Here is a 21,151-nt window from a genome sequence, read left to right on the forward strand (position 1 = left end):
ACACAGACATACACATATATACACATGTACATAATTCATACTGTCTGCCTTTATTCATTTCCGTCGCCACCCCGCCATACATGAAAATAACAACCCCTTCCCCTCATGTGTGCGAGGTAGCACTAGGAAAAGACAACAAAGGCCCCATTCGTTCACACTCAGTCTCTAGCTATCATGTAATAATGCACCGAAACCATGGCTCCCTTTCCACATCCAGGCCCCACAGAACTTTCCATGGTTTACCCCAGACGCTTCACATGCCCTGGATTCAATCCATTAACAGCACGTCGACCCCGGTATACCACATCGTTCCAATTCAATCTATTCCTTGCACGCCTTTCACCCTCCTGCATGTTCAGGCCCCGATCATTCAGAATCTTTTTCACTCCATCTTTCCACCTACAATTTGGTCTCCCACTTCTCCTTGTTCCCTCCACCTCTGACACATATATCTTCGTGGTCAATCTTTCCTCACTCATTCTCTCCATGTGACCAAACCATTTCAAAACACCCTCTTCTGCTCTCTTAACCACACTCTTTTTATTACCACACATCTCTCTTACCCTATTATTACTTACTCGATCAAACCACCTCACACCACATATTGTCCTGAAACATCTCATTTCCAGCACATCCATCCTCCTGCGCACAACTCTATCCATAGCCCACGCCTCGTAACCATACAACATTGTTGGAACCACTATTCCTTCAAACATACCCATTTTTGCTTTCCGAGATAATGTTCTCGACTTCCACACATTCTTCAAGGCTCCCAGAATTTTCGCCCCCTCCCCCACCCTATGATTCAGTTCCGCTTCCATGGTTCCATCCGCTGCCAGATCCACTCCCAGATATCTAAAACACTTTACTTCCTCCAGTTTTTCTCCATTCAAACTTACCTCCCAGTTGACTTGACCCTCAACCCTACTGTACCTAATAACCTTGCTCTTATTCACATTTACTCTTAACTTTCTTCTTGCACACAGTTTACCAAACTCAGTCACCAGCTTCTATATATATATATATATATATATATATATATATATATATATATATATATATATATATATGTATATATATATGTATATATATATATATATATATATATATATATATATATATATATATATATATATATATTGGAAAGGATCATAATTTTGCGCGTGATCAAGATATTCCTATGAGTTTCATTTTCCCAGTGGACTCATAGGAATATATATATATATATATATATATATATATATATATATATATATGTATATGTTTTTTGTTGCACTGTCAGCTTTTTAACGGGTTCAGCTCAGGGTTGGAAGATATTCCTATCTCCTCCATTACATTGCCCTATTTTCGCATTTTAAGGTTAAGGAAATGATTGGGGGCCCCGGCAAGACACACCATATGGGTGGCCCCGGCAAAACACCATATGGGGGCCCCAGCAAGACACCAAATGGGGGCCCCTGGCATTAGTTAAATCCTTATTACGTGCCTCTCTCACCCTCCCTACGCGACGCCATCCAAGCCACCATTGGATCTATGTACCCTAAAACATCCACCCATGTCCTCTACGCTCCCCTGACCTTGCCAGTCGCCATTCCTCCTCCCCGAGCGCTTATTTAAGCACTCTTCTCGCCGTCTGAAGACATATTCCTGTATGCCAAATACTCGATGAAAGGCTAACCAGCCTGGTTCTTCCCCAGATGTACGAAGATAATTGATGTAGTGGTCAACGCTGTGTCATGGAAGGTGGGTTGGACGCCATGGGGACACAGCTATCTTGGTCTCAGTTTTTTTTTTAACTCAGCCATGGATTTAGGTGTTCAAGTGTGTATTTAACTTGATTGTATGTTGTTCACAGTAGGTGTGTAATGAAGTACATTATAGATATGGTTGATACCGGTTACCAGCCTTGTGATTGGTAGGTTTTAAGCGAAGCTTCGTTCCTGTATTGGATTAAAAAAAAAAATGCACATGGACGTTTCGTTAAAACAGATATTTGTCTCATTTTGTTTAGTCTTTATATTCTCAGTCTTTTTCTTAAGACGCCTCTAGTTTCTCGACTTCATGGCCGTCCAATACGTGTGCGAAAAAGGGGGGAGAAGATGTTTAAAAGCATAGGCAACCAGATAGTCTATAATTGAGGGAGTTATTTGAAATTCTGCTGGTATTTTCTCTCGAGCCTTGTGGCAGGGACCGGCGTATGGAATAACGCCCATCCTCTTCCTCCATTTTCATGCAATGGATCAATAAAATTGTGTATGAACGTTCATCCTGCCCTAGTTGTGGATGCAATTCCTTACCCCTTCTCGACTGGTACGTACTTTCACCCATTGAGACTCCACCATGAACTGGATTATCGGTAATAAAGCCTTAATTATCATCCCCCACTTGGATGGTCTTTGGGGAAGGGCATAGTATAAAGGCAAGTCCAATGGGAAATGTAGCGAGTTCAGCGGATTTTTTTTTCGGTGTTGGGGGTTGTGGGTTCCGCTGGCGTTGGCAACGCTGCCGGGGGCCCTGGCGAGCTTGATGAAGAAAATGGCCGACCTGGTTATGTGATGGGGTCCATCGTCTAGTCCTATAAGGTTAGTGTACTGGCAGTTGCTCGGGCCTTGGATCGGTTTTGGCGTGTCCCATGTGTCGCGTAAGGTGCGTCTCGTGGTGGTGCGTGTGGCGTGGATGGCGTGGAGGGCGCGTCTAGGGAGATATGGAGGTGGAGGAGGAGGAGGATGGAGGAAGCATAGTGGGTGGAGGCGGCGGCGGCTCGCTGGTTGGGGGAACCTGGCTATGGGGCTGGGCTGGGCATTACATACATGTGACCGCCTGCTTTTTTTTCTTAGGGGAGCAATTGGGTACGGAATGCTGGTCTTCTTCCTAGTTAAATAATAGTCTAAATGTGGAGATCTTTTGTATTTTGTGATATAGAGCAGAGGGGCTAACTGCTGCTGCTGGAGGTTATTACAGAGAAGTATTTTTAAGTCGGGGGCGATTTTGATGTTTTCTGTACGGCTTTATTTTATTATATTTATGTATGTATGATCAAGATCATCTTTTGGGATAAGGTGGCTCTTGTTTGACGCTAATGACCTTAAAGCCAAGAGTCTAATGTGTGTTAAGATGAGCAAGGTATAGGGACATAGTTGGATGGCGTCTTGTGCATGTCATGGTGTGTGGGGGTTTAACCACCCAAATGCTTGTTTGAGGGCATTGTCCCTTGGGATTGGTGGCTATTACCAATCCCACAAGCATTGGTTGATTAAGCGCTTCACCAGCAAAATTTTTGAAGGTATGATATGGTTTTTAGCTACTTTATACATGTATTAATATGCATATGTTGGTATATTATTTAATTATAAGTCTGGCAGGTGCTGATGGAGTCTGGCTCTAAACTCCTTTTTTCTTTTTTTTGTAAGTTTTGAAATTATGTGTTACGTAGTCTGCGACTCAAGAATAATTCTTCCTAAAGAGGATTGGCTTCATCTGTAGCCGAACCCCTTTATGTATCTTCATTTAATTTGGTCGCAGAGATTATGATTGGGTAAATTACTGTGTTTGCCCATGCTTTGAAATTATCTTCTGATATGGAATGATATTGTCCTATAATGCTGCGAGAATGCAGTGGATATGATAGGTGTTTGTGACTTGTTCTGCACTAATGATTTTTTGCTTGATATTGTGGCATTAGCACAGCAGCGCAAGTTATGGATGTAAGGGGAATTGTTGGTTTAACTCTTGTTACAGATGGAAAAACATTTATTAAAAATAAACGGAACCTATGTAAACGAATTAACCTTTCTTAGTAGCTGACGTAGAGCAGAAATGTATTGACAATGAATTCACATTTTGCCAGGGATTGTATGGAATTGTAATAAGATATTAGAATATTTCTTCCTTAAATTGTATCTTATGTGTCACAAAGTGAACTTAGGCATTCATGACATCTAAATTGTTGACAACAGAAATTCATAGTAAGAAATAGAAATTTGCTATTTAAAACATCCAGTCCTAAGAGTGAGGTAAGTCAGTGGAGGTGGTGGACTTCGAGTAAGGAGGTGAGGTGAGACGGGTGCGGCTACACTGCCACTTGTCCACCGCACCTTCTGTTATTTGCTGCTATAACAGCCCCTAATAGCAGGCTTTAGTTATCATTGGCTGGTACTGTATATATATCTTCTCTTTCAATTTAACATCTAGTATTTCATCTGAATATGTATTAGGAATTTTTCCCAGAAAGGTAATGGAATTGATATTTGTGAGTCATGAGGGAGGATCCCCAATTAACAAAATGTTACACCCACACTTTGGCTTAATGCTGTCAGATTTGTGGAAAGATCACCAAATCTAGACCAATGGTCCCCTTAGCATATTTTTAGATTGATATTGAGGAATTCGAGTGATAGGACCCCATTACATTTCAACCTCTTCACACTCCACTTAGAATTCCACCATTACAACCACTTGTACCTGTGCTAGCTTTTACGGGTGAATGCTGGCGTCATTTCTTAGACTGTTATACATTACACCGCTTTATCTAGAGACATGCCGTCCAAGTAATATTTTTTTGGTGTATGAGTCATATTCCTTCATGTTATCGGGTTGTCTTCCCTGATGGAAATGGACTTTACCTGAAATGGCTTATCATCAGTATACCACACTCATCATGGTGTAGACTGATTTAACAGATGCTGCCATTTTACAGGTAATTACGATGATATTCAAAGATACAGCATGTAGAATGCTATTGATGAGGGATTGAGTTGATGGTGTGGAGGGATGAGGATGGACTGAGAGTTACAGGAAGGGAGAGGGAGGGGAGATAGGCTGATATAAGTTTTCCTTAGAATGATCCGATTCAGGAGATTTTGAGCTGAAAAAGTTTGCCTTAGGTTTTTTTTTTTTTTGTAAAAGCTGACCTTTGCATGGTGAGTGGCCTGTTTTTCTTAATAGATTTCTTTTTATGGCGTGTGACATATAGAAGCATTTTAGAGAACCCCATGGTACAGCCATGGTCGGGGGCCTTGTCATGAATAAGGGGCCACATTTTTACATAGATATTCAAACACGTCTGAGGTGTCCCACAAGGTTCTGTCCTGTCCTCAATACTATCTTTTCTTTTTTCAACGATTTCCTCTCCACAAATAATGCATTGCGCTCTTGCTGACAACTCGACGCTGTTTTCATCCACATCCTTCAATTGTGTTCCCTCTTCTCTCACATTACCTGCATCTTGTCTTGACATAGCTTCCTCAATAAACTCGGACAGGATATCTTAGTTGGGTACCAGAAATCTTGTTTAATGCCTCCAAGACCCAGTTTCTCCCCAAGTCTGTATTGAACTCTTCACAACTCTCATCTCTCTTTCAACGGATCTATAATTCCACCTCGACCCAATGAATATACTTAATGTTACTGTGATATCCACCCTTTGGACCAAAAACCCCACATTACAGGAATAGCTAAGTCTGCCTCCAAGAAACTGGGTGTCCTGTTTAGATGCCAAAACTATTTCTGTTTTGAACAGTTGCTCTGTTTTTGCAAGTGATTTATTTGTCCTTGTATGGAGTACTGATCTCATTTTTGGGGTTTCTAGCTCTGCATCCTTACTTGACAGAATCAAGTCAAAAGCGGTCTGCCTTATTAGCTGTCCCAGGATGACCTCCAAACTTGACCCCCTTGCCTTATTGCAAAACTGGTTCACTTTCCTTCTTTTCTAGGTATTGCTTTGGTTTTTGCTCCTGTGAATTGGCTGCTTGTGTGACCATTCCACCAGCTAGACCATGTATTACTGGCAAGCTACTGCTGCATATTATTATTGTGTGGCCATTGGTCGATCAAGGGTGGGCCGTTTTGATACCTGCTTCTTTCTTTACGTATTGAAGCTTTAGAACTCTCTATCTTCTCATGTCTTTCCCAAAACCATGACCTGACACATTTCAAAAGAGGTTTTTGCTAAAAATTTGTAGATTTTCTTTCTTTCCTTTTTCTGTTTCGTAATTCTGTCTGTATTTCAATTAAGGTCCAGCCTTGATGTGGACTTTTGTCCATGACTGGAGGCTTTCAACAAAAAAAAAAAAAAAAAAGTGAAAAGAGATGATTATCTGTGAGGGCATATAAGGGTAAGTTATATTGGTCTCAACAATATTGTGTGGCTGTGAGGCATGGGCTGTACATATGGCTATGTGGACTTTTGTCTTTGATTGGAGCCTTCAGAAGAAAAGGGAGGGCATATAAGGGTAAGTTTGAAGTTACAGTTGTCCCAATAATATTGTGTGGCTGCGAGGCATTGGCTATACATAAGGCTGTGTGGAGGAATGTGGCTGTGTTGGAAATGAAATGTTTGAGGGCAATATGTTGTGTGAGGTTGTTTAATTGAGTATGTAAGAGATGTGTGATAGTTTAAAGTGTGTGGTTAAGAGAGGTGAAGAGGGTTTGATGAAATGGTTTGGACATATGGAGAGAATGAGTTTGGTAAGGTCGACATAGAGGATACATATGTCAGAAGTAGAAGGAACAAGGAGAATGGGGTGACTGTATTGGAGATGGAAGAATGGTGGGAGCAAGATTTTGTGCGATTGGTTCCTGAACATGCATGAAGGTGAAAGGCTTACATGAAATAGAGTAAGTTGGAACAACCTCGTATACAGCAATTGACGTGCTGTCATTGGACTGAACTAGGGCATGTGAAGCCATGAAAAGGCCCATTGGGCATAGTTGTTGATAGGGAGCTGGTGTTTTGGTGCATTACACATGACATCAAAAGAATAGATGTTAGTTATAAGGCACCTCCTTATATGTTACTGCTTCTACTTTGCTAACATGGGAAGCGGCCATTAGGTATGAGATTTTATGTCGCTTTTGAAATAGTTTTCATTCTTTATTGCCGCATCCCACATCTGCAAGGTAGCATGAGGAACAAACAATGAAAGGCCACATTCGCTCACATCCATTCTCTAGCTGTCATGTATAATGCACTGAAACCATAGCTCCCTGTCTACAATCAGGCCTTACAGATTTCTATGCTTTACACTACACATTTCACGTGCCTTGGATCAGGCCATTGACAGCAAGTCAACCCAAGTATACCACATTGTTACAATTCACACTCCTTTTTGTGCATTTCACCCTCCTGCATGTTCATACCCTGATCGCTTTTTCACTTGATCCTTCCATGTCCAGTCTGGTCTCCCTGCCATCTTTGTTCCCTCCACATATGGGACACATGTCAACCTTTCCTTGCTCGTTCTTTCCATATGCCTAATCCATTTCAGCACACCCTCTTCTCCCTCAATCATGCCTTTTATTGCTATTGTCTTTCTCATTATTTCATAACGTACTTGATTAAACCATCTTGCATGCCATATATTGTCCTCAAACAGTTAATTTCCAACATCCCCCTCTCAGCCTTTTCTGGAGCCCATATAGTGTAAAAGAAAGTAAATTTTAGATTGATGTGGGTAAAACTGAAAGTGGATGGAGAGAGAGTGATGATTATTGGTGCCTATGCCCTGGCATGAGATCATGAGAGGCAAGTGTTTTGGGAGCAGCTGAGTGTGTTAGCAGCTTTGATGCTCAAGACAGGGTTATAACAATGGGTGATTTAAATGCGAAGGTAATGTGGCAGTTGAGGATATAATTGGTGTACATGGAGTTTTCAGTTTCATAATGAAAATGGTGAAGAGCTTGTGGATTTGTTGGCTGGAAAAAGACTGATGATTGGCAATACCTGGTTTGGAAATAGATAAATACATATGTATGTGAGTAGGAGAGATGGTCAAAGGGCATTGTTGGATTACGTGTTAATTGATAGGCATGTAAAAGATAGACTTTTGGATGTTGATGTACTGAAAGGGGCAGCTGGAGGGATGTCGGATCATTTATCTTGTGGAGGTGAAGTTGAAGATTTGTAGAGGTTTTGTAAAAAGAAGAGAGAATGTTGAGGAGAAGAGAGTGGTGAGAGTAAGTGAACTTGGAAAGGAGACTTTCGTGAGGAAGTACCTGGAGAAATTAAGTGTAGAATGTCAAAAGGTGAGAGCAAATGACATGAGGGTAGTGGGTTAGGAGTGGGATTTATTTAGGGAAGGAGTGATGGTTTGTGCAAAAGATGCATGTGGCATGAGAAAGGTGGGAGGTGGGCAGATTAGAAAGGATAGTTAGTGGTGGGATGAAGAAGTGAGTTTGTTAGTGAAAGAGAAAAGAGAGGCATTTGGATGATACTTGCAGGGAAATAGTGCAAGTGACTGGGAGATGTATAAAAGAAAGTGGCAGGAGTTTAAGAGAAAGTTGCAAGGGTTGAAATAGAGGGAAATGAGAGATGGGGTGAGGGAGTACCATTAGATCTTAGGGAGAATAAGATGATGTTATGGAAGGAGGTAAATAATGTGTGTAAGACAAGAGAACAATGGGAACATTGGTGAAGAGGGCCAGTGGTAAGGTAATAATAAGTAGAGATGAAGTGAGATGTAGTTTGTATTTTGAAGGTTTGTTGAATGTTTTTGAGGATAGAGTGGCAGATTTAGGGTGTTTTGGTCGGTGGTGTGCGAAGTGAGGGGTCAGGGAGAATGGTTTGATAAAGAGAGAAGAGGTAGTGAAGTGAAAGCTTTGTGGAAGATGAAAGCTAGTAAGGCGGTGGGTTTGGTTGGTATTGCTGTGGAATTTATTAAAAAAGGGGGAGAGTGTGTTGTTGATTGGTTGGTAATGATATTCAAAAGTATATGGTGTGGAAGGTGAATTGCTAGAAACTGAAAAGTTTTTACCAAGGATATAAGGCATGTGTATGAGTAGAAGAGAAGAGAGTGATTGGTTCCCAGTGAATATCAGTTTGTGGCAGGGGTGTGTGATGTCCCCATGGTTGTTTAAGTTGTTTATGGATGGGATGGTTAGGGAGGTAAATGCAAGAGTTTTGGAGAGAGGGACGAGTATGCAATCTGTGGGGATGGAAGGGGCTGGGAAGTGAGTCAGTTGTTCGCTGATGATACAGCTCTTGTGGCTGATTCTTGTGAGAAACTGCAGAAGTTTGTGACTGAGTTTGGAAAAGTGTGTGAAAGGAGAAAGTTGAGAGTGCGTGTGAATAAGAGCAAGGTTATTAGGTTTATTTGGGTTGAGAGACAAGTTAATTGGAATGTAAGTATGAATGGAGAAAAATTGGTGGGAGTGAAGTGTTTTGAACATCTGGGAGTTGACTTAGCAGCAGATGGAACCATGGAAGTGATTCACAGGGTGGAGGAAGGGGCGAAGGTTCTGGAAGTGATGAAAATATGTGGAAGGAGAGAATGTTATCTCTGAGAGCAAAAATTGGTATGTTTGAAGGAATAGGAGTTCCAACAATGTTATTAGAAATGAAATGTTTGAGGACAATATGTGGTGTGAGGTGGTTTGATCAAGTAAGTAATGAAAGGGGTAAGAGAGATGTTTGGTAATAAAAAGAGTGTGATTGAGAGAGCAGGAGAGGGTGTATTGAGAGAATGAGTGAGGAAAGATTGACAAAGAGGATATATGTGTCAGAGGTGGAGGGAACAAGAAGTGGGAGACCAAGTTAGAGGTGGAGGGATGGAGTGAAAAAGATTTTGAGCGATTTGGGCCTGAACGTACAGGAGGATGAAAGGCGTGCAGGGAATAGAGTGAATTGGAACAATGAGGTATACCGGGGTGGATGTGCTGTCAGTGGATTGAACCAGGGCATGTGAAGTGTCGGGTAAACCATGGAAGGTTTTCTGGGGCCTGGATGTGAAAAGGGATCTGTGGTTTTGGTGAATTACACATGACAGCTAGTGACTGAGTGTGAACGATTTTGGCCTTTTTTGTCTTTTCCTAGTGCTACCTCATATGCATGTGGGGGAAGGTGCCATTTCATGTGTGGTGGGGTGGCGACGGGAATGGATGAAGGGAGCAAGTATGAATTATGTTCATGTGTATATATGTCTGTGTATGTACATATATGTATATGTTGAAATGTATAGGTATGTATATGTGCATGTGTGGATGGGTTGGGCCATTCTTTTGTCCGTTTCCTTGCACCACCTCGCTGATGCGGGAGGCAGCGAAAAAGTTTAATAAATAAAATATTTTATACTTTGTCACTGTCTCCCGTGTTAGCGAGGTAGCACAAGGAAACAGACTAAAGAATCGTGCAACCCACCCATAGACACAAGTATATACATAAACACCCACACATGCACATATACATACAAACACCCACACATGCACATATACATACCTATACACCTATACATTTCAACGTATACATACATATACATGTATATCCCTGGGGATGGGGAGAAAGAATACTTCCCACGTATTCCATGCGTGTCGTAGAAGGTGACTAAAAGTGGAGGGAGTGGGGGGGCTGGTAATCCTCCCCTCTTGTTTTTGTTTTTTTAATTTTCCAAAAGAAGGAACAGAGAAGGGGGCCAAGTGAGGATATTCCCTCAGAGGCCCAGTTCTCTGTTCTTAACACTACCTTGCTAATGCGGGAAATGGTGAATAGTTTGAAAGAAAGACATACATACATACATATACATACACAGACATATATACACATGTACTTGTTCATGCATGCTGCCTTCTTCCATTCCTGCTGCCACCCCACCACACATGATATGATATATATATATATATTTATATGGAATTTATTAAAAAAGTGGGTGACTGTATTATTGACTGGTTGGTAAGGTTATTTAATGTATGTATGACTCATGGTGAGGTGCCTGAGGATTGGCGGAATGCATGCATAGTGCCATTGTACAAAGGCAAAGGGGATAAGAGTGAGTGCTCCAATTACAGAGGTATAAGTTTGTTGCTGGACACTGTTGTGGTTAGATGCTGTGGTAATGTTGGTTCAGTGAGTGTGTATGTGTGAGGGAGCCGTTAGAGACTGCAAGTTGACTGAAGAAAAGGACTAGTATTCACTAGATGGAATGTGAAGCCGGCAAGCTTAATATGAATAGCAATGAAAATGTGCAAACAGAAAAAAAAGAAATCAAAGTGTAACTCTTAAACATTGAGTGGACGACCCTCATCAACGCACTCAGGAGGTTGAAAGGCTAGCGGGCGGGACGCTCGCCTTGGGGGACGACCAGACGTCACTGGTAAGGTCCTGTCACCTGGACGTAACAGTAGATCTCGCCAAGTGAACAACGCTTCTGGATCCCAGAAAGGTGGGTCAACTCCCAGGCCGGAGACGACGAAGGAGGTACGTTCGTGCGTCCAGTTGGCTTCCTATCACTAGGGTAAGCCAAGCCAGCCAGCCAGCCAGCCAGCTCACCCTCCTCCCAGCGACCACAGTGTGTAGCGAAGCGACATCCTGGCCACTGCGCTTTCGCCCTCAGAATGAGATAAACGTTTGAAAAGCGGACGAGGAGTACGTTAACACCGCTGTAAGCATAGATCTTCGGCAAATGAGGAAGAAGACCGATTTCGACGATGAAGGCCGGCACTGTGGCTGAGAGATTGACTTGAGGAGGCAGAAGTGATATTGTGACAGTGATTGTGTCAGCGTCGCGTCGCCTCGCCGCAGTGTATCGAGACAGACTTCCCCAGAACTTTTAAAGGGGAAGTAAATGTTTATAGTTGTGTTAATGGAGTGATAGTTTTCATGCATGGTGTTTTTGACAAGAAAATAGTGAAGTTGGAGAAAAATGTAGCTTAGACATTGAAGCTTATTGACACAGTGGTGAAATTGATGAGAACTGCTATTGACGTTTGTGTGAATAAATTGTACATTTCCTTTTCCATAGCCAGAGGTTGAACCATTATGTGACATTCATTTTTTTCATTCATTTCAAGCTAAAAGTTTGTTTCTAAATTGTTCTTACATTTTTCATATGTATATATATGTATGTGTGTGTGTGTGTGTGTATGTGCATATGTGTGTGTGTGTGTGTGTGTGTGTGTATGTGTATATATATGTATATTATCCCTGGGATAGGGGTGAAAGAATACTTCCCACGTATTCCTCGCGTGTCGTAGAAAGCGACTAGAGGGGACGGGAGCGGGGGGCCGGAAATCCTCCCCTCCTTGTATTAACTTTCTAAAATGGGAAACAGAAGAAGGAGTCACGCGGGGAGTGATCATCCTCCTCGAAGGCTCAGAGTGGGGTGCCTAAATGTGTGTGGATGTAACCAGATGTGAAAAAAGGAGAGATAGGTAGTATGTTTAAGGAAAGGAACCTGGATGTTTTGGCTCTGAGTGAAACGAAGCTCAAGGGTAAAGGGGAAGAGTGGTTTGGAAATGTCTGGGGAGTGAAGTCAGGGGTTAGTGAGAGGACAAGAGCAAGGGAAGGAGTAGCAATACTCCTGAAACAGGAGTTGTGGGAGTATGTGATAGAATGTAAGAAAGTAAATTCTCGATTAATATGGGTAAAATTGAAAGTTGATGGAGAGAGGTGGGTGATTATTGGTGCATATGCACCTGGGCATGAGAAGAAAGATCATGAGAGGCAAGTGTTTTGGGAGCAGCTAAATGAGTGTGTTAGCGGTTTTGATGCACGAGACCGGGTTATAGTGATGGTGATTTGAATGCAAAGGTGAGTAATGTGGCAGTTGAGGGAATAATTGGTATACATGGGGTGTTCAGTGTTGTAAATGGAAATGGTGAAGAGCTTGTAGATTTATGTGCTGAAAAAGGACTGATGATTGGGAATACCTGGTTTAAAAAGCGAGATATACATAAGTATACTTATGTAAGTAGGAGAGATGGCCAGAGAGCGTTATTGGATTACGTGTTAATTGACAGGCGTGCGAAAGAGAGACTTTTGGATGTTAATGTGCTGAGAGGTGCAACTGGAGGGATGTCTGATCATTATCTTGTGGAGGCTAAGGTGAAGATTAGTATGGGTTTTCAGAAAAGAGGAGTGAATGTTGGGGTGAAGAAGGTGGTGAGAGTAAGTGATGCTTGGGAAGGAGACCTGTGTGGGGAAGTACCAGGAGAGACTGTGTACAGAATGGAAAAAGGTGAGAACAATGGAAGTAAGGGGAGTCGGGGAGGAATGGGATGTATTTAGGGAATCAGTGATGGATTGCGCAAAAGATGCTTGTGGCATGAGAAGAGTGGGAGGTGGGCTGTTTAGAAAGGGTAGTGAGTGGTGGGATGAAGAAGTAAGAGTATTAGTGAAAGAGAAGAGAGAGGCATTTGGACGATTTTTGCAGGGAAAAAATGCAATTGAGTGGGAGAAGTATAAAAGAAAGAGACAGGAGGTCAAGAGAAAGGTGCAAGAGGTGAAAAAAAGGGCAAATGAGAGTTGGGGTGAGAGACTATCAGTAAATTTTAGGGAGAATAAAAAGATGTTCTGGAAGGAGGTAAATAGGGTGCGTAAGACAAGGGAGCAAATGGGAACTTCAGTGAAGGGCGTAAATGGGGAGGTGATAACAAGTAGCGGTGATGTGAGAAGGAGATGGAATGAGTATTTTGAAGGTTTGTTGAATGTGTCTGATGACAGAGTGGCAGATATAGGGTGTTTTGGTCGAGGTGGTGTGCAAAGTGAGAGGGTTAGGGAAAATGATTTGGTAAACAGAGAAGAGGTAGTAAAAGCTTTGCGGAAGATGAAAGCCGGCAAGGCAGCAGGTTTGGATGGTATTGCAGTGGAATTTATTAAGAAAGGGGGTGACTGTATTGTTGACTGGTTGGTAAGGTTATTTAATGTATGTATGACTCATGGTGAGGTGCCTGAGGATTGGCGGAATGCGTGCATAGTGCCATTGTACAAAGGCAAAGGGGAAAAGAGTGAGTGCTCAAATTACAGAGGTATAAGTTTGTTGAGTATTCCTGGTAAATTATATGGGAGGGTATTGATTGAGAGGGTGAAGGCATGTACAGAGCATCAGATTGGGGAAGAGCAGTGCGGTTTCAGAAGTGGTAGAGGATGTGTGGATCAGGTGTTTGCTTTGAAGAATGTATGTGAGAAATACTTAGAAAAGCAAATGGATTTGTATGTAGCATTTATGGATCTGGAGAAGGCATATGATAGAGTTGATAGAGATGCTCTGTGGAAGGTATTAAGAATATATGGTGTGGGAGGCAAGTTGTTAGAAGCAGTGAAAAGTTTTTATCGAGGATGTAAGGCATGTGTACGTGTAGGAAGAGAGGAAAGTGATTGGTTCTCAGTGAATGTAGGTTTGCGGCAGGGGTGTGTGATGTCTCCATGGTTGTTTAATTTGTTTATGGATGGGGTTGTAAGGGAGGTGAAATGCAAGAGTTTTGGAAAGAGGGGCAAGTATGAAGTCTGTTGGGGATGAGAGAGCTTGGGAAGTGAGTCATTGTTGTTCGCTGATGATACAGCGCTGGTGGCTGATTCATGTGAGAAACTGCAGAAGCTGGTGACTGAGTTTGGTAAAGTGTGTGAAAGAAGAAAGTTGAGAGTAAATGTGAATAAGAGCAAGGTTATTAGGTACAGTAGGGTTGAGGGTCAAGTCAATTGGGAGGTAAGTTTGAATGGAAAAAACTTGGAGGAAGTAAAGTGTTTTAGATATCTGGGAGTGGATCTGTCAGCGGATGGAACCATGGAAGCGGAAGTGGATCATAGGGTGGGGGAGGGGGCGAAAATTCTTGGGAGCCTTGAAAATGTGTGGAAGTCGAGAACATTATCTTGAAAGCAAAATTGGGTATGTTTGAAGGAATAGTGGTTCCAACCGGGGATGACGTGCTGTCAGTGGATTGAATCAGGGCATGTGAAGCGTCTGGGGTAAACCATGGAAAGCTGTGTAGGTATGTATATTTGCGTGTGTGGACGTATGTATATACATGTGTATGGGTGTGGTTGGGCCATTTCTTTTGTCTGTTTCCTTGCGCTACCTCGCAAACGTGGGAGACAGCGACAAAGCAAAAAAATATATATATATATATATATATATATATATAATATATATATATATATTTTGTTACTGTCTTCCGCGTTTGCGAGGTAGTGCAAGGAAACAGATGAAAGAATGGCCCAACACTCCTCATACATATGTATATACATACACGTCCACACATCCACATGTACATTCCTATACATCTTAACGAATACATATATATATACACACACAGACATATACATATATACGCATGTACATAATTCATACTGTCTGCCCTCATTCATTCCCGTTGCCACCCTGCCACACATAAAATAACAACCTCCTCCCCCGCATGTGCGCAAGGTAGCACTAGGAAAAGACAACAAAGGCCACATTCGTTCACACTCAGTCTCTGGCTGTCCTGTATAATGCACCGAAACTACAGCTCTCTTTCCACATCCAGGCCACACAAAACTTTCCATGGTTTACCCCAGATGCTTCACATGCCCTGGTTCAATCCGTGGACAGCACGTCAAAGTGTGTGAAAGGAGAAAGTTGAGAGTAAATGTGAATAAGAGCAAGGTTATTAGGTACAGTAGGGTTGAGGGTCAAGTCAATTGGGAGGTAAGTTTGAATGGAGAAAAACTGGAGGAAGGAAAGTGTTTTAGATATCTGGGAGTGGATCTGGCATTGGATGGTACCATGGAAGTGGAAGTGAATCCTAGGGTGGGGGAGGGGGCGAAAATTCTGGGAGCCTTGAAGAATGTTTGGAAGTCAAGAACATTATCTCGGAAAGCAATAATGGTTATGTTTGAAGGAATAGTGGTTCCAACAATGTTGTATGGTTGCGAGGCATGGGCTATGGATAGAGTTGTGCACAGGAGGGTGGATGTGCTGGAAATGAGATGTTTGAGGACAATATGTGGTGTGAGGTGGTTTGATCGAGTAAGTAATAATAGGGTAAAAGAGATGTGTGGAAATAAAAAGAGTGTGGTTGAGAGAGCAGAAGAGGGTGTTTTGAAATGGTTTGGTCACATGGAGAGAATGAGTGAGGAAAGATTGACCAAGAGGATATATGTGTCAGAGGTGGAGGGAACGAGGAGAAGTGGGAGACCAAATTGGAGGTGGAAAGATGGAGTGAAAAAGATTGTGTGATCGGGGCCTGAACATGCAGGTGGGTGAAAGGCGTGCAAGGAATAGAGTGAATTGGAATGATGTGGTATACCGGGGTCGACGTGCTGTCAATGGATTGAATCCAGGGCATGTGAAGCTTCTGGAGTAAACCACGTAAGGTTCTGTGGGGCCTTTATGTGGAAAGGGAGCTGTGGTTTCGGTGCATTATTACATGACAGCTAGAGAATGAATGGGGCCTTTGTTGTCTTTCCCTAGCGCTACCTCGCACACATGAGGGGGGATGGGGTTGTTATTCCATGTGAGGCGAGATGGCGACGGGAATAAATAAAGGCAGACAGTATGAATTATGTACATGTGTATATATATGTATACATTGAGATGTATAGGTATGCATATTTGCGTGTGGACATGTATGTATGTATATACCTGTGTATGTGGGTGGGTTGGGCCATTCTTTCGTCTGTTTCCTTGCTCTACCTCGCTAACGCGGGGGACAGCAACAAAGCATAATGAAAATAAAAAAAAGTAATATAATATATATATTATTTTTATTATACTTTGTTGCTGTCTCCCATGTTAGCGCAAGGAAACAGATGAAAGAATGGCCCAACCCACCCACATGTGTGTAAATACACGTCCATCACGCACATTTACATACCTATACATCTCAACTTATACGTATATATACACACTCACAGACATAAACAATGTATACATATATATATATATATACACACGCACACAGACATACACATGTATACACATGTACATAATTCATACTGTCTGCCCTTATTAATAAAATTCCCTTCGCCACCCCGCCACACATGAAATTTCAACCCCCATCCTCTGCATGTGCGCGATGTAGCACTAGGAAATGACAACAAAGGCGACATTTGTTCACACTCAATCTTTAGCTGTCATGTATAATGCACCGAAACTGCAACTCCCTTTCCACATCCAAGTCCCACAAAACTTTCCATGGTTTACCCCAGACGCTTCACATGCCCTGGTTCAATCTATTGACAGCATGTCGACCCTGGTATACCACATTGTTCCAATTCACTCTATTCCTTGCACGCTTTTCACCCTCCTGCATGTTCAGGCCCTAATCACTTAGAATCTTTTTCACTCCATTTTTCCACCTACAATTTGGTGTCCCCATTTCTCGTTTGCTCCATCTCTGACACATATATCCTTTTTGTCAATCTTACCTCACTCATTCTCCATGTGACCAAACCATTTGAAAACACCCACTTCTGCTCTCTCAACCATACTCTTTTTATTATCACACATCTCTCTTACCCTTTCATTACTTACACCATCAAACCACCTCACACCACATATTGTCCTCAAACATCTCATTTCCAGCACATCCACCCTCCTCCACACAACTCTATCCATACCCCTCGCCTCGCAACCATATAACATTGTTGGAACCACTATTCCTTCAAACATACCCATTTTTGCTTTCCAAGATAACGTTCTTGACTTCCACACATTCTTCAACGCTCCCAGAATTTTTGCCCCCTCCCCCACCCTATGATTTACTTCTGCTTCCATGGTTCCATCCGATGCCAAATCCACTCCCAGATATCTAAATCACTTCATTTTCTCTCAAACTTACCTCCCAATTGACTTGTCCCTCAACCCTACTGTACCTAATAACCTTGCTTTTATTCACATTTACTCTCAGCTTTCTTCTTTCACACACTTCACCAAACTCAGTCACCAGCTTCTGCAGTTTCTCGCATGAATAAGCCACCAGCGCTGTATCATCAGCGAACAACTGACTCACTTCCCAAGCTCTCATCCACATCAGACTGCATACTTGCCCCTCTTTCCAAAACTCTTGCATTCACCTCCCTAACAACCCCATCCATAAACAAATTAAACAACCATGGAGACACCACTCACCCCTGCCGCAAACCAACATTCACTGAGAACCAATCACTTTCCTCTCTTTCTACTCGTAAACATGCCTTACATCCTTGATAAAAACTTTTCACTGCTTCTAACAACTTACCTCCCACACCATATATTCTTAATACCTTCCACAGGGCATCTCTATCAACTCTATCATATGCCTTCTCCAGATCCATAAATGCTACATGCAGATACATTTGCTTCTCTTAAGTATTTCTCGCGTACATTCTTCATAGCAAACACCTGATCCACACATCCTCTACCACTTGTGAAACCACACTGCTCTTCCTCAATATGATGCTCTGTACATGCCTTCACCGTCTCAATCAATACCCTCCTGTATGATTTCCCAGGAATACTCAACAATCTTATACCTCTGTAATTTGAGCACACACTTTTATCCCATTGCCTTTGTACAATGGCACTATGCAAGCATTCTGCCAATCCTCAGGCACCTCACTATGAGTCATACATACATTAAATAACCTTACCAACCAATCAACAATACAGTGACCCCCCTTTACAATAAATTCCATCCAAGCCCACTGCCTTGCTGGCTTTCATATTCCACAAAGCTTTTACTACCTCTTCTCTGTTTACCAAATCATTCTCCCTAACACACTCATTTTGCACACCACCTTGACCAAAACTCCCTATATCTGCCACTCTTATCAAACACATTCAACAAACCTTCAAAATACTTCACTCCATCTCCTTCTCACATCACCATTACTTGTTATCACCTCCCCATTAGCCCCCTTCACTGTTGTTCCCTTGTCTTACGCACTTTATATACGCATATACACACACCTTGCTGAAGGGGGGATGCTGTTTCATGTGTAGTAGGGCAGCGACAGGAATGGATGAAGGCAAGCATGAATATGTACATGTGTAATATATGTATATGTCTATGTATGTATCTGTATATGTCCATTGATATGTATGGGCCATGTATGTATATATATGTGTGCATATGAGTGGTTGGGCCATTGTTCGTCTGTTTCCTGGCACTACCTTGTTAACGCGGGAAACAGTGATTAAGTATGATAATGATAATGATAAATGATAGTAATAATAATAATGATAATAATAATAATAACAATAATAATAATAATGATAATGATAATAATTGCCACTTCCTGTGGTAGCGAGGTAGTGCTCAGAACAGGATTGAGCCTTGAAGGGAATATCTGTGTACATATACATGTTCATATGTATATGTGAGTGTATGGGCGTTTTTTTTTTTTTTTTTCCTCCAAAAGAAGGAACAGAGAAGGGGGCCAGGTGAGGATATTCCCTCCAAGGCCCAGTCCTCTGTTCTTAACGCTACCTCGCTAATGCGGGAAATGGCGAATAGTATGAAAGAAAGAAAAAAGAAATGGGCGTTTATGTATATGTGTGTATATGGATGGACATGTATGTATATACATGTATGTGGGTGGGTTGGGCCATTCTTTCGTCTGTTTCCTTGTTCCACCTTGCTAACGCGGGAGAAAGCGACAAAGTATAATAAAAGATAAAATATTTGAATGGGTGGGTCGTTCTTCATCTGTTTCCTGGCGCCACCTCTGATGCAGGAAATGGCAATCAAGTATGATATATATGAATAACATATTAATGTACTGTGTGTGTTAGAAGGCAACAAAGATGGGCAGGGTGTTGGGAAGGAACAGAGCAAGAAAGCAATTTTTTTTCCCCCTAAGGATCAGTCTGCTGTTATGGTACCCCCCTCATGGGAAGTCGTGCAGTTGTATGATATACTATTCGCCATTTCCTGTGCTAGCGAGGTAGCGTTAAGAACAGAGGACTGGGCCTTTGAGGGAATATCCTCACCTGGCCCCCTTCTCTGTTCCTTCTTTTGGAGAAAAAAAAAAGGATTTCCAGCCCCCGCTCCCTCCCCTTTTTGTCGCCTTCTCAGATACTTAGGGAATATGTGGGAAGTATTCTTTCTCCCCTATTGTACAATATTGATTGGAGTTTTGCTTGAGGCCCCCATCTTTTGTGTAATTTTTGAATTACTTTTATTTATTGTATGGGAAGGGAAATTGGCGTTTTTTTATGAGGCTTCATCACTTGTGTATTGTTTTAATTACTTGTATTTTCTGTATGGGTAGGGAATTCAACATTTATGGATTCTCATCTCTTGAATTGTGTGTGTGTGTGTGTGTGTGTGCAGGCATTGACGTGTTAAAGCAAATGTATATTGGTTGGAAAATAAAAAAAAAAAATGTTGCCTGTGAGATTCTGGTCACACTGAAATGGATTTATCTCTTAAAAGTTGAATCTTTTTGTTTAAAGTAAATGATAAGAAAATTTAGTATTTTTTATTTTTTTTTATTTTTTCAGGTTAACATGGAGGAGTTGCTTTCATTGAAGTGGAACAATCATCGTTCCACTTTCCTTCACATTTTGGGTGTGCTCAGGGATAAGGTAAGATACTGTGATTTTGTTTTTCATTGTCTCATTTGGAGCTCAAAAAAGATTGAAAGTTGATATAAAGTACAGGTACCTTTTTTTTATGTACAGCAGTACCGTTAGACCATTTCCATCTGTAGTAACAACCTGTAGTAACAAGTCCTTCTGTACAATTGTCGTGCATGGTAAATGTATTACGTCTCCCTGAGCAACATACTGACCAATAGCATTTCATCAGTAGGGTAATGCTAGTTTTGCCAAGAATGAGGTGAGCACTTGTATAGCATTGGTCCTATCTGTATGCGTCAGTACTTTTAGACCATTTTTGTCAGGACCAGGTGGAAACCATTTAGTTTCTTAAAAACACAAAGATAGTAGTAGCAGAATTAATGATGATACTATTACATTAAGCCAAAATGAGAGTAGTATAGCTGAAGTACATAATATGACTTTGATCAGCAGTGTGAGATGATGATCTAAGACTTTCGTTAAAACTGAATAAACAAGTGAGGTTGTTGCTACATAACAAAAGTTTTTGAAAGATTATGCAATATGGTGAAACACCTCACAATAACGCTAAATTATGGTAACATTAATATATGTTAGGCCAAAGTGGACAGACTAGGTTGTTAGCTTCCTATTGATGTATATGAAATGCGTGGAAGGTGACCTTGACCATGCTAAAGCATTTGGTAAATTACAGATTTTTGTCTGAAAAATTAAGAAAACAAAATATAAAAGGTAAACTTGGTGAAGGGGTTTCTGATGAACAGAAAGTTGAAATTACCAGCAGATGGAATTGTCTATTATTCAAGTACATCCCATAGTTCATGATGTCCACAATTGGATTATTAGGATCCTTTCAGAGCTAAAGAGTGGAGAATTTTGCAGATGCTTTGTCTAAAGCATGTATA

The 21,151-nt window shown here is 41.6% G+C and overlaps 1 protein-coding gene across 50 annotated transcripts in view; it reads left to right on the plus strand.

Moving 5' to 3' along the window:
- The first annotated feature begins 2,447 nt into the window (after positions 1-2,447).
- LOC139754722 (uncharacterized) overlaps positions 2,448-21,151 on the plus strand; it is a 258,484-nt gene continuing 239,780 nt past the window's right edge. For 23 of the 50 annotated variants that reach the window (XM_071672398.1, XM_071672389.1, XM_071672392.1 and 20 more), the window contains exons 1-2: positions 2,453-2,582; positions 20,169-20,252. In XM_071672398.1, coding sequence (XP_071528499.1) covers positions 20,175-20,252 — 78 coding nt within the window. In that variant the 5' untranslated portion in view covers positions 2,453-2,582; positions 20,169-20,174. The other 27 variants (XM_071672366.1, XM_071672368.1, XM_071672365.1 and 24 more) reach the window with 8 other exon arrangements.

Source organism: Panulirus ornatus, chromosome 17 (genome assembly GCF_036320965.1).
Source record: "Panulirus ornatus isolate Po-2019 chromosome 17, ASM3632096v1, whole genome shotgun sequence".
Lineage (NCBI taxonomy): Eukaryota > Metazoa > Arthropoda > Malacostraca > Decapoda > Palinuridae > Panulirus > Panulirus ornatus.